Source organism: Drosophila kikkawai, unplaced genomic scaffold (assembly GCF_030179895.1).
Source record: "Drosophila kikkawai strain 14028-0561.14 unplaced genomic scaffold, DkikHiC1v2 scaffold_291, whole genome shotgun sequence".
Taxonomy (NCBI): Eukaryota; Metazoa; Arthropoda; class Insecta; order Diptera; family Drosophilidae; genus Drosophila; species Drosophila kikkawai.
Genome location: NW_027222637.1, coordinates 15,511 through 30,760, shown reverse-complemented (window position 1 = coordinate 30,760; position 15,250 = coordinate 15,511). Strand labels below are relative to the sequence as shown.

General features: G+C 43.9%; 1 protein-coding gene across 1 annotated transcript; it reads right to left on the bottom strand.

Annotated features, from left to right (window-relative positions):
• Positions 1 to 2,518: 2,518 nt before the first annotated feature.
• LOC121502528 (uncharacterized) lies at positions 2,519 to 3,310 on the bottom strand. Its single transcript, XM_041776224.1, has one exon. It carries the CDS (start codon positions 3,308 to 3,310, stop codon positions 2,519 to 2,521), a length of 792 nt encoding a protein of 263 aa, XP_041632158.1.
• Between the last annotated feature and the right edge of the window lie 11,940 nt (positions 3,311 to 15,250).

Here is a 15,250-nt window from a genome sequence, read left to right as displayed (position 1 = left end):
AAGTTTTAAGTGCACTAACTGTAATCTACAGTTCAAAACAACAAAGGATATATTCGGATTCTGGTATACGCGGACGGACCAGTAAGCTAATCAAGAGAACACCAGGAGTAGGGGTGGCTAGCTGTTATTCGCCATCCCTTTCTGTACCCTCCCTGCCATGATAACTCGAGAGATTATGTTTGCGGTTATCCCTTAATCAAAGTTTATTCTTATATTATAATTCTAATTCACATTGCGGCAGCATCAAGATCGATCCACGAAAACTAATTTAAATTACTCCAACATATTGGAAAAAGGATCAATCAATCAAAACAAAGAATCGCATAAATTCGATCATATTGGCCAAATGCCCAAAACAATAACAAAAGGTTTTCAAATCGCATCATCTTATCGTCTACAAATTCTTATTCGCTCCTAAATTCTTATTGTTGCTTACGATGTATTTAACTCCTAACCATAATGCTACTAAAACTTACTTTAATCGAATCGTAAAAATATTTAAATGTCATTCGACTAATTATATGGCGTATCGTTATAAAAATGCATCCACAAAAATAGAATATATTTGTAAAGTCAGAAATCAATATGTTTTTATAAGGAGAGATCTCACTTACTCACAAATCCGGTTGAAGCAGGTTCGGTGGGCCCATCGAAGACGCTGTGCTAGATTTAATCAAGAAATGTTGTTAACTTCTGACAAATATTATTTTTGTGTTGCTCAAACGACCCTAAATTTACATTACTTGAATACAAACAGTATATTGTCTACGCAATTATCAAAGAATTAAATCTACAAATTCAGCACATTGGCTTTAAATCCCTAAACAACGAAAATGATCTTCAGCACACGTCAACGTTGATTGGCTGCAGCTCTGCACATGGCGATGCCTCCTTGCGGCATTCTCCTCCAGGTCTCCTGTTCGATTCACCGCATACGAAGGGTTTGGCGTCCTCGCATGCCAGACGAAAGGTCTGTTCTCCCTATTTCATCCCGCTCTGGGATATGGTGCCGCACGTGGCACGTGCGCGCAAAGAGTAGGCTAGCGTCGCCTCACATTCGTCTCTTCCTCTTAATTACGGCAGCAAAACCAGCGGTCAACCGATCGTCGTTACTTCTGCAGGAGCTCGTAGCTCCTTCTCCTCCTCCTCGCGTTCCTTAGGGTAGCTTAACCCGCATGGGTACTCCGACACCACGCCTGGGATGGATTGGCTGATTGGGAACGGCAGGTCGGATTAAGGTTAAATCCGAACCTCCATGTGGCACACGGTTGTCGCGGCCGAAGTGTCTCTCAAAATTGTGGTTAAGTCCGATTTATGTTGGGCGTGCTCACGCGCAGGTCGATTCCAACCTCAAAACGTGGCAATCTACACGCGGCACGTCCAAAAGAATACGGCGGTTGTCGCACTGATCTTGGCCAGCAGCCTCCAAAACGGTCCACCAGCCGGTGACCAACACCCGAGAACTGGCGTAATGCTGCCGCTCTGGCGCTGAAGTTGCCGGCCGACGTATCTTCCGTCTCTTTCCTACACAAAAATATGCACTTAAACACTGCCTTTTCATTTGCACTTTTCACGGAAATATTTACCCCTTGCGCTTGGTTCGTTTCTCCGAAACTCCTTCTGCACTGGTGAACTCCTTTTCCTTGCCAGAAAACACTTTACAATTTTCGGCCACGCGGTTGAAAATTTTCCACTACTATTACTACGATCAGCAGCGGTTTGCATGCGAACGTTATCAGTGCCAAAAATGAAATGAGCGAGAACTCTGACTCGAGAAGTTAGCTGTACGCAATTGCAGCGTTGCCAAACTTCACCTAACGGAGTACTTCCAGTCGCTCTTCTCCTTTTCCGTCTTCACACGCATTCGGTGCACACGGGAAAGGGTTAGCGCTATGCAGATAGGCTGTATGCGAGAGCAGGCCAGATAAGCTTCTATCGACGCTCTCCGCTATACTCTACGTTTTGCTTGTGAGCATATGCGAATTCAAATGTGATTTGCATTTTCGCAATGTTTACAAATTAATTTCTTTATTTCTTATATATTTTATTTTCGGTTTGCGACTGGCCACCACAGTACAAATTCTGCCGTGGATACATGCACTATAAGCGGAGTTGTGAACTTTTTGTTTACAAATTTACAATCGAGTATGCAAATGTATTAGCATTGTTGTAAATCCGTGAGGGTTTTCCGGACAAAAAATTCGAATAAAAAAAAGGCGACTAGCAACTAGCGGCCTAGCTGGGGAATTTCCACTCGAAGGCAAAGAAAAGAAGATGAGAAGAACTGCAGTCGCACGAAAAAGTTTTATTGCGCTGGCGCAGCCAGCAGTTCCAAAGGTTAATCGGCTACTACCTTTACACAAGCAGCGTCCGAATTGCCTCGCTATGAAAGCTATACGTTTCGGCTATTCAGTTCGGCTGAGTGCAAGCGATAAGCTTTTTGTTTCACATTGGTTACGTTTTAGATCTATTTTTTTCTTCATGTAAATTCATTTTAACAATAATATCAATCGCTAATCTAGTGCTCCAACATTTCGGCCCCGTTGAAGGCCTCCGGCGCCTTAACCTCCTCGTTAGGAGCGATGTTTATCGGCAGCAATGCCAACTTCTGGATGGCGCGCTTGATGACGCCTCCTGACGTCTGGATGTGTGCTACACGCACTTTACCGTCCGCGCCGACTGTTGTTGCCACCACGCGCCCTGTGAGCCACCGTTGTGGGGGCGAGTTGTCCTCGTGTACGAGCACCAAGCGTCCGACCTCCAAATCGCTGCATCCGGTGCTCCACCTATTGCGCTGCTGCAGGCTGACGAGGTAGTCCTTGGACCAACCGTCCCAAAACTGCTGCTTGAGAGCGGACAGCATTCGCCACCGCCTCAAGTACTCGCATCCGCCCTTGCTGGAGGTTACGCCTGTGTCGGACTCTTGCGGCAGCGAAAGAAGAGCCTGACCGATCAGCAGGTGTCCTGGTGTCAGCGCCTCTCCATCGTTGGGATCGTTGCCAGGCGATGCGATTGGTCGAGAATTGAGCAGCGCCTCTACCTCGACCAGGTGGGTGCTCAACTCGTCGGCCGTTAGCTTGGCGTTGCCGACCCCTCTCAGCAATCGATGTTTGGCGAACTTGACGGCTGCCTCCCACAGTCCTCCGAAGTGTGGTGACCTCGGCGGTATGAAATACCACTCGACGCCTCTCTGAGCCGCGTACCCTCTCAGCTGATCCTCGCTGTGGTGAAACGCTGCGTTCAGCTCCTGCAGCACGTTGCTCGCTCCTACGAAATTCGTGGCGGGTAAATTACCCATTATCTGGTCCATTAGCACTGTTTTGTACCTAAAACAGTGTACGCAGCTAAGGACAATTTTATTGCATGCTCCTCGAGCATTGATGAGCCATATCTGCTGTCTCAAGAGCGATACCAAAACCTTGACACCAGCATGGTAATGAGTCCGATGTAAGTTGCGAAGATACAACGAAACAAATTCTGACTTCGATGGCAGTAACAACGGAAATTTGGCATCATACGGAATTGGCGCGTTTAATAATCTTCCCCCAACCCGAATTAGTTGAAACTTCACACCATCTATTTCGCTGGAGTGTATGAAAGGATTTAGACGTTGTAGATGTGGACTCAAACTTTCAGATTTCTCTATCTTGACATATTCTGACTCAAATTCAACTCTTTGCAAGACTTGGACCATCCTAAGAAACGACAGCTTCAGTTCGTTGGCCGAAATAACAACATCGCGTTGACGCTTCCTCCCTTGAATAAATCGATTTACGTATGCCATGATCCGCATTAATTTATTAAATGACGAACATCGTCCAACAAGTTCAATAAAGACATTCGGTTGGTTTTTTGTGACGGAACATACTGCTACGCTTTTTTTATTCTCGGACAACTGTAACTCCTGTGATACCTCAACCCGATGAGAACTAGGCCACTCGTCTGGATTTCGCAGTAAGAATTCAGGTCCATTTTCCCATAGAGTACGCTTCAAACCCTCTATATCTGTTCCACGTGACACTAAGACAGCCGGATTCTCTTCTGTAGGCACATGACGCCAGACTATATTCTCTGAGAGTTCCTGGATTTCAGCAACTCTATTCGCGACAAATGTTGCTAAAGTAGACGGATCCCTCTTTAACCAGTATAGAGTGACTTGGGAGTCCGACCAAAAATTAACGCTCTCCAACTCTATCTTGTGTAGCAAAGGAGATACTTGAGTCCATAGCTTAGCCAGCAAATGCGCTGCACATAATTCGAGCCTTGGAATTGATTTGGTTTTTAGCGGGGACACTCGTGACTTAGCGGTTAGCAGTCTCGATAACCTATTTGTCCCAGCCACCGTGCGAACATAAATGCAACAGCCGTAGGCGTGGCTCGATGCGTCAGCAAATCCGTGGATTTGAACAGCGTCATAGGCTGACAGACAGATATATCGAGGAATGGATATCTTGTCAATCTCTGATAAATTCTGCTTAAATTCGTTCCAACTTGTATGCAATTTCATGGGAACTGATTCATCCCAATCTAGTTTTTGTCGCCAAAGCTCCTGAAGCAAGATTTTTGCTCTTGTGATCAACGGACACAATAGCCCCAAGGGGTCAAACAAACGAGCTGTGACGGACAAAATGTTGCGTTTCGTGGGAGGTAAGGATTGAAACGAATCCTCCAAACTATAATGAAATGCATCATTCTGAGGGTTCCACCTCATTCCAAGCGTCTTAACGGACTCAGAGGTGTTAAATATAAGAGATTTTTCTGGTCCCTGGTTAGTCATCAAACTTGGATGATTTGCTGCCCATTTGGCTAGATGGAAACCCCCTAACTCCAAAACCTCAGTGACTTCCTTGCGAATCACTTCCAATTCGTCCAAAACTGTTCGCTCCTGTAAGCATATCGTCGACGTAAAAGTCGCTCGAAATTACTTCCGCTGCCACCGGATGTGATTTAGCGTAAATTTTTGATAGCTCAAAGAGACAACGAATGGCTAAGAATGGAGCTGAGGCTGTCCCATAAGTGACAGTGTTTAGGCGAAAGGTTTGGAGAGCTTGAGTAGATTTTTCCCTCCACAAAATGAGTTGGAAATTTCGGTCTTCATTGGCAACGTTTACTTGCCTATTCATCTTTGAAATATCTGATGTCAAGGCATATTTGTTCAATCTAAATCTTGCCAAAATAGCGTAAAGCTCCCTCTGAATAGTTGCACCCACCATTAGTGTCTCATTTAATGAGATCGAGGTTGACGTTTTACTTGACGCATCAAAAACAACTCGCAACTTTGTGGTGCTACTATCAGGTCTCAGGACACATTGATGTGGAATATAGTAGTGTTGTCCTGGAGGAGGCGTTGGAAGCCGTGACATGTGCCCAAGGTTAAGATACTCTCTCATAAACTCGTGATACATGTCTTGCAACTCGCAGTTATTCGCAAGTCTGCGCTCCAACGAAAGAAATCTGCGTCTTGCCGTTTCGAAGGATAAGCCTAGAACACTTGGATTTGTCTTGAATGGCAGCTTCACCTCAAAACGACCTGAAGAAAGTCTTTTTACTGTGTGCTCGAAATGCTTCTCACAAGCAACTTGTTCAGCTGTGTAAACAGCCTTCGATCTCTCAGGGACTTGTTCCAACTCCCAAAATCGTTCCACCAGAGAGTCGAGAGAACTTATATTTTCACTGACAGTGACGCTGCCTACTTGAGCTTGACTCGCTAAGCGTTGAGTGTACTTTCCCGACACAATCGATCCTAATAATGTTTTCTGAAGCGAAGGATGGTCGGAACCCAATTTTATTTGGCCTACGCTTAGAAGTTCAAAAAAGGATTCTGCGCCAATAAGCAAGTCCACTTTTGCGGGCTTGTGAAAACGAGGGTCTGCCAATTCAATGTTTGCTGGAATTTTCCATTGGGCATAATTGACCTCATAGTCAGGTTGATATGATGAAATTGACCTTAACACCCAAAAATCGGTTGCGAAACTATGATCATTGACGCGAGAGTGAATTGACGTGTGCACCTTGTGCCGCACTACCGAATCGTTCTTCCCGACAGTAGTAATATTCAAATAAGACTCCTCCCTATGTAGCCGTGAACGTTGTGCCAAATCTTCGGCCATAAAGTTTATTTGCGACCCGGAATCTAAAAGAGCTCGTGCTAATTGAAACTGTCCGAATCTATCCCGCACCTTAACGACGGCAGTGGCAAGAATCACTTGGTCGCTACTTGCAACATGACATGAGTGGGCTTGATTTGAATGATCAAATGCTACAGGAAACGACTGTGACTGCACTTGAGAACCTGATCCCGAAGCTACAGGTTGCTGCTCTACCCCATATCTGTGAAGAAGTGTGTTATGAGGCTTAGAGCAGACGCGACACTTTCTTGCTTTGCATTTTTTAACTGGATGACCAGGATTTAAACAATTTATGCACAGCCGATTATGTTTCGTAAAATCAAAACGCTGAATCACGGACAGAGCCATAAAGGCTTGGCAACTACCTAAATTATGATTCGTCGCTGAGCAATATTGACATTTCGAATCTGGTTTGTGATCTGCTTTTGTGCATGAGAATGACGATTTTGAGTATCCCTTATTCGAACCTTGGCTAGGCTTCCCTTTACTTTTCGTTGATTCCTCAGCAGCTAAATGCTGGTATCGCCGATTCAACTGAAACGCACAATCAGACCATGTCGGCAACTTATTGTAATCTAGCTGCTCCTCAAATCGGGATTTTGTTGTGTGATCTACCTTGGACATAGCTATGTGAATAAAAATTGCATTATTGATCTCCTGTTCACTACCCAACGACTGCAATGATGCATACAGAGCCGATATCTCATCAACAAGAGACCTCAAGCCTGATGCAGAGGGTTTCGATACCTGGGGAAGGTCAAACAACTGAGAAATCGTGTCGAAGAAAATCAAACATTTATTGTCGTACACGTTTTTCAAGCTAGCCAATGCTTTCTCATAATTTAACTCGGAAATTTGAAACGCCTTTACAGTTCCTAATGCATCACCTGTTAGACATGTAAGCAAATGGTTGAACTTTTCTACCTTTGTAAGGGATGGAGCGTTATGAACTAAACTCTCGAATAGACTTATAAAATTTTTGTAGTCCGAATGTTTTCCACTAAACTTCGGCAGATTCATTTTTGGTAATTGCGATGAATGACGATAACCACTGAAATCCCCTTGACTGATTCTCTGAGGTTCAACTTCTATCATTGCGGAGCGATACAATGCCTTTGTAATGATACATGCATCCTCAACCGACGCTCTCAGATCATTTTCTGAGTATAGTATATCAATGTCTGCCTGGATATCCATTAGTTTTTTACAGTACGATTCGAGAAGTTGCATTCGATATTCCATTTGAATTTTGTCGAATGAAATAGTTCTTTCCTCAAATGCCTTTTTCATTCGCTCGATGTCACTCAGAACCATATCGTGTTTCTGCATAGCCATCAAAAGTTTTGCATTTGGCTTTGCAGCCGAATCTCTTTCAGCCATTTTGAAATTAATTGGGAATTAATAAAAATGCTCCAAATGTAATGATTGGCTCTAAGTTTTAATAAATCACTGTCGCAAATGATTCCGTAATTATTATTCACTTGCATTGTTTTCATGCGTTTCCTTAATTTTCTTCTGTGCTTGACTACGTGCTAGCTGCATGACATCAGGCGTTTTCAACAAGGTATCATCCTGTAACGACTTAATGTTTCTTAGTAATTCATAGTCCTTTCCGTTCATGATCATATTTTGACCAAAACACAAATAATAAGGTGAAAATCCGGTGCTACGATGATTGTTCGCTCTTAAAGATGCGCTAATTTTGTCTATATTCCTATCCCAATCGGTATGATCAGTCCCGATATAAGCTCTTATGGCGGCCAGTACGGATCTATTTACTCGCTCGCTCGCGTTGGCTTCGGGAGAGTAAATGGCTGTACACACATGTGCTACGCCGAATCGCGTTAGGAAAGCCTTAAAATATCCAGATTTAAACTGTGATCCGTTGTCCGTTAGTATGGATTCCGGAACTCCGAATGTACAGAAGACGTATTTCACCAAAAAGTCGCAAATTCTATCAGAAGTAAACTTTCGTAATGGGTGCAAGAAGTGAAACTTCGTGAAGTTATATCGACGATAATAAGCAGACCTATGTTACCGCTCTTGGATCGCGGATATGGTCCTAAGAGATCCATATAAAGTTTCTGAAACGGTCTTTGGGAAGTTGTTGGATTCCCCATGGGTGGTCTTAATATTTGATTAGGACTTTTAGTCGACTTGCAAATGCAACAGTTAGCTACGTAATCACGGATTTGGGTCACCATACCAGGCCAAAATAAATAACGCTTCAATTTCTCAATCATTTTGGACATGCCTACATGAGCTGAATCTGGGGCATCGTGTGCTCGGTACAAGATTGCGTTTCGTAAGGCTGTCGGGACCCAGAGCTTCCAAGCATCCGCTGTTTGTAGGGCATCTCCCTTTGCGATTTCTGTTCGTTTGTATACAAACTTACCCGATATTTTCAGATCAGGCAATCTTGCTTGATTTGTTTGGATTTGGTCGATCAGGCTTAGGTATTCCTCCGAATCGAATTCGCTAGATGACAAATCAATGATTGGGCCTGCGTCTGTGACTTCCTCTAGGTTAGATTCTTCACAACGCGACAGCGCATCCGCAACTACGTTCTGCGAGCCGCTTCTGTGCTTTATACTAATCCTAATCCTGTGCTTTATACTAATCCTCCTAATTACGGCAGCAAAACCAGCGGTCAACCGATCGTCGTTACTTCTGCAGGAGCTCGTAGCTCCTTCTCCTCCTCCTCGCGTTCCTTAGGGTAGCTTAACCCGCATGGGTACTCCGACACCACGCCTGGGATGGATTGGCTGATTGGGAACGGCAGGTCGGATTAAGGTTAAATCCGAACCTCCATGTGGCACACGGTTGTCGCGGCCGAAGTGTCTCTCAAAATTGTGGTTAAGTCCGATTTATGTTGGGCGTGCTCACGCGCAGGTCGATTCCAATCTCAAAACGTGGCAATCTACACGCGGCACGTCCAAAAGAATACGGCGGTTGTCGCACTGATCTTGGCCAGCAGCCTCCAAAACGGTTCACCAGCCGGTGACCAACACCCGAGAACTGGCGTAATGATGCCGCTCTGGCGCTGAAGTTGCCGGCCGACGTATCTTCCGTCTCTTTCCTACACAAAAATATGCACTTAAACACTGCCTTTTCATTTGCACTTTTCACGGAAATATTTACCCCTTGCGCTTGGTTCGTTTCTCCGAAACTCCTTCTGCACTGGTGAACTCCTTTTCCTTGCCAGAAAACACTTTACAATTTTCGGCCACGCGGTTGAAAATTTTCCACTATTATTACTACGATCAGCAGCGGTTTGCATGCGAACGTTATCAGTGCCAAAAATGAAATGAGCGAGAACTCTGACTCGAGAAGTTAGCTGTACGCAATTGCAGCGTTGCCAAACTTCACCTAACGGAGTGCTTCCAGTCGCTCTTCTCCTTTTCCGTCTTCACACGCATTCGGTGCACACGAAAAAGGGTTAGCGCTATGCAGATAGGCTGTATGCGAGAGCAGGCCAGATAAGCTTCTATCGACGCTCTCCGCTATACTCTACGTTTTGCTTGTGAGCATATGCGAATTCATATGTGATTTGCATTTTCGCAATGTTTACAAATTAATTTCTTTATTTCTTATATATTTTATTTTCGGTTTGCGACTGGCCACCACACCACAGTTAACTTTGCAAGAGGTTTAACTCGCAGAAGGGTTAACTGACAAAAACAAGGGTCAGTTGCAAATTCCTTATCTGTGTCATGTTCTGATATCTTTCAGGTGATATACGCCCAAGGACTTGTTCGATTCGTTAGCTAGTTCGTAATACGTCGGGCTGATTTTCTTCGTTATTGATGCTTTGACGGAAACGGGTGCTAACTTGCTACTGAACTTCTTGCCAGCATTGCTTTGAGCAAAACTGCGAGCGAATACGGTGTCTCCTACTTTCAAATGCACGACTCGACTACGCAAATTGTATACCCTAGCATTTACTGCATGTGATTCCGAAATCTTCTTTTTAGCTTGCTGTCTCGCTACCTGTAACACGTCGGCTGTCTTTATAGCTACATCGTCAGATAATGAATTCAGATTTCGAAGCAACTCATAATCCTGTCCATTGGCTATCATGTTCTGTCCAAAACAAAGAAAATACGGGGAAAACCCTGTACTCCTATGAATACTTGATCTTAGTGATGCACTTATAGCATCGATATTTAAGTCCCAATTCGTGTGGTCCGATCCGATATAAGCTCTGATCGCGGCTAGGATCGACCTATTTACACGCTCGCTTGCGGCGAATAAATTGCTGTACATATCTGTTTAATTCCGAACTTGGTTAGAAATGATCTGAAATACTGACATCTGTATAAAGACGATTATCAGACTTCATAAAGATTGCGGTAGAACTGACTTCTCCGAAGATTCGCTGTCTTGCGGCTGCGTAATTCGCAACTCTGACATGATATGGCTGGTAATGATTGACATTAATTGGTTTAGGTTCGTCCGGTTTGTTATTTGACTCGTCTGGGTTTATTATTATTAATGGTTCTGTCTGTGTACCACTATCAGAATTTACTGTCTCGGATGCGACGTGTGGCAAGATTTGACCGGCGCATCCATCCGATAGTTTTCCGAAGGGTTGCACTTTTGACACCTGGGTTTGAACGTATTCTTTGCTCCGCACCCGTAGCAAAAGATGGTGCGAACTTCAAGACAATCATCAAAACGATGTCCAAGTTTGTCGCAATTCCAACACTTAAGTTGCTTTCGCCGCATAGCTGCAACTTCAGCTGATTCACTGTCATCAAACTCTTGTTCTATTTGAGACACAAAAGATCGTTGCTCAAAACCACCTCTGACTGATTGAGCTTTCATTTGCCTACAAAATTGTTCGTGCGTACGGACTTCCTCCTTGAGATGAGCTAACGTGTCTATACGCAAATGCATAAGTTTATATCGTAGTGAAGGTTTCGCTTGTCGAATAAGAAGCCTCACTAACGATTCTTCTGAGATCGGAGTGCTCAAGCGAGACACAAGTTTCTCTACTTGGAATTGGTAGTCTTCAAAAGGTTCCTTTTCAGCTTGACGCCTACTGTTTATGAACTCCCAAATGTCCATGTCCGAGTCACTCTCCTTGAACTTATTCCGAAATTCTCTGCAAAATAGTATCCAGTTAAACTGAGGAAACGAACGGTGGAATTTCCAGTACCATTCGCTAGCTTTGCCAACGAAAAATAAATGGAGATGGTCACATAGAAGCTGACGATTCCATTTAAATTTTGCTGTGCTAATGCCTGTATGCGATAAAGGAACTCTTCTGTCTGTAACCCGTCCTTTAATCCATCAAACTTGATGTGCCAACTCTGAATGATGCTCGGCACCTTTTCTGGCTGAACTGTAGAACCCGATCTATCGACGCGCTGAGTGTTTAGATGAATATCATGGTAAACCGTTTCTGCTGAATGAGCTTCCCTTGGTTGATCTCGTCTATCGTTCATTCCCCTATTCGGAGTTTGAGCAGAACCACCAATCTGTAGGTTCGCTACTTGCGCTCGTATAAACTCTGAAAGTTCTTGCCTAATGACTTGTTGCTGTGCCTGCATGGCTGTCTGTACTAATCTCTCTATGTCCTCTAAATTGTCTGCCCTAGAAATATCTCTTACAGAATCTGTGTCAAGACTTTGCTCGAGGTGGTTCGCTGGATTATTGCGACCTGACCTCAGCGTCATTCCTGTTCGTTGTCCGCCGCCTCGGCGTTGACCTGTATTCCTGCCTCTTCTTCCGCCTGCTCTACCTCTGTTCGTATGCTCAATCGACACACTGCAAGCCGGTAAATCGTTGTTGACAGTATTAGTACCTCCTAATCCTCGATCAGCAGCTGACAATTCCGCTAAAAGATTGTTGTTCGACAAGGACAATTGTCGTGCTGTGCATTCTCGATTGCACATTGGACATCCATTGGAATCAATCATATGATCCCTGATACACTGATGGTGGAAGGTATGACCGCAAGGAGTAGTTGCTGTTAAATCGCTTGCGCTCAATGGTTGCGTACAAATTGTACAAGATGTACTTTCGCCGCCTGCTGCGGCAGATAAATCGACGTTGCTGTGACGTACTGACATATCGCTAAATATTTTGGTTATATAAAAATAAATTCAATAGTTTCGTGATTGATCTTATAATGACTGCATGCTCGCTATGTGAATTAAACTCCTTATGTTTCTTGATAGCTTACAAAAAGTTGAATTTCAAAGCAAAATTAATAAAAAAAAAATATATAGTTTGAATGCTTGCTTCTCGAGTTACTTTATCTGAACCGGTCAAAGATCGAAGTACCTCCAATACTTTGCAATTCCATTGAACAAACTCCCGTAGTCTAAAAGCAAGTTTAAAGAACATTCATGGAAATGAGATATCAAGTGAACTGTTGGTTCTGATCGACTATTCCGTAAATTACTCGAAATACAATCGCAATTCCTAGAGACCTATTTCAAATTCATCCAAATCCGCAAAAAAGTTCTACTTATTGTTACTTTCAATCCTTCCGAGATTACATGAATACTTCAAACTGAGTGGTCGACCTAATCCGTAGATTACTCGAATCAAGATCGCGATTCCTGCCTCGAATTCTTAGTGATCATTACATAATAAATAATAAAGACCTGAAACTAAACTTCAGCAGACACTAATACAATTATTGGTAACTACTAGAGCAAAATCGTGGAGCTGAGTTTCATTCTAGTTTCCTGCACTTAGAAATCTGGCAATCTCTAGTCGGTTTCGCTGTCTAGAGGTATCACTGTTGCCTGCCTCAAATTGGTTGTGGCATTTTCTTTATGTAGAACTCAAACATATATCTAGCCCCACACGTTGATGTGGTATTTTCTTCTATGCGGCTATCGGCCCCACACGCTGGTGTGGCATTTTCTTCTTATGTAGTACTCCTACAGCTATTTAGCCCCATGTTGGGCGCCATTTTCTTTCTATTTAGTGGCCAGCCAGCTAGTCGGTTCTCCCTTGTCTTTCTATGTCAGCCAGACTAGGATCGTCGGTTGCCCGTCAGGGCTCCCTGGCCTGTGTTCACCGGGTTAAGGGTAACCTAGTGTATAAGGAGATTCGGTTTCGTGCACTTCTAGCATTGCTCTTTGCTAAGCTCGTCGGATTGTCGTGGGTTTTCCTCATCTTCCCTATATACACACTGCACTACGCAAAAGAAAAGTTTTAAGTGCACTAACTGTAATCTACAGTTCAAAACAACAAAGGATATATTCGGATTCTGGTATACGCGGACGGACCAGTAAGCTAATCAAGAGAACACCAGGAGTAGGGGTGGCTAGCTGTTATTCGCCATCCCTTTCTGTACCCTCCCTGCCATGATAACTCGAGAGATTATGTTTGCGGTTATCCCTTAATCAAAGTTTATTCTTATATTATAATTCTAATTCACATTGCGGCAGCATCAAGATCGATCCACGAAAACTAATTTAAATTACTCCAACATATTGGAAAAAGGATCAATCAATCAAAACAAAGAATCGCATAAATTCGATCATATTGGCCAAATGCCCAAAACAATAACAAAAGGTTTTCAAATCGCATCATCTTATCGTCTACAAATTCTTATTCGCTCCTAAATTCTTATTGTTGCTTACGATGTATTTAACTCCTAACCATAATGCTACTAAAACTTACTTTAATCGAATCGTAAAAATATTTAAATGTCATTCGACTAATTATATGGCGTATCGTTATAAAAATGCATCCACAAAAATAGAATATATTTGTAAAGTCAGAAATCAATATGTTTTTATAAGGAGAGATCTCACTTACTCACAAATCCGGTTGAAGCAGGTTCGGTGGGCCCATCGAAGACGCTGTGCTAGATTTAATCAAGAAATGTTGTTAACTTCTGACAAATATTATTTTTGTGTTGCTCAAACGACCCTAAATTTACATTACTTGAATACAAACAGTATATTGTCTACGCAATTATCAAAGAATTAAATCTACAAATTCAGCACATTGGCTTTAAATCCCTAAACAACGAAAATGATCTTCAGCACACGTCAACGTTGATTGGCTGCAGCTCTGCACATGGCGATGCCTCCTTGCGGCATTCTCCTCCAGGTCTCCTGTTCGATTCACCGCATACGAAGGGTTTGGCGTCTTCGCATGCCAGACGAAAGGTCTGTTCTCCCTATTTCATCCCGCTCTGGGATATGGTGCCGCACGTGGCACGTGCGCGCAAAGAGTAGGCTAGCGTCGCCTCACATTCGTCTCTTCCTCTTAATTACGGCAGCAAAACCAGCGGTCAACCGATCGTCGTTACTTCTGCAGGAGCTCGTAGCTCCTTCTCCTCCTCCTCGCGTTCCTTAGGGTAGCTTAACCCGCATGGGTACTCCGACACCACGCCTGGGATGGATTGGCTGATTGGGAACGGCAGGTCGGATTAAGGTTAAATCCGAACCTCCATGTGGCACACGGTTGTCGCGGCCGAAGTGTCTCTCAAAATTGTGGTTAAGTCCGATTTATGTTGGGCGTGCTCACGCGCAGGTCGATTCCAACCTCAAAACGTGGCAATCTACACGCGGCACGTCCAAAAGAATACGGCGGTTGTCGCACTGATCTTGGCCAGCAGCCTCCAAAACGGTCCACCAGCCGGTGACCAACACCCGAGAACTGGCGTAATGCTGCCGCTCTGGCGCTGAAGTTGCCGGCCGACGTATCTTCCGTCTCTTTCCTACACAAAAATATGCACTTAAACACTGCCTTTTCATTTGCACTTTTCACGGAAATATTTACCCCTTGCGCTTGGTTCGTTTCTCCGAAACTCCTTCTGCACTGGTGAACTCCTTTTATTTGCCAGAAAACACTTTACAATTTTCGGCCACGCGGTTGAAAATTTTCCACTACTATTACTACGATCAGCAGCGGTTTGCATGCGAACGTTATCAGTGCCAAAAATGAAATGAGCGAGAACTCTGACTCGAGAAGTTAGCTGTACGCAATTGCAGCGTTGCCAAACTTCACCTAACGGAGTACTTCCAGTCGCTCTTCTCCTTTTCCGTCTTCACACGCATTCGGTGCACACGGGAAAGGGTTAGCGCTATGCAGATAGGCTGTATGCGAGAGCAGGCCAGATAAGCTTCTATCGACGCTCTCCGCTA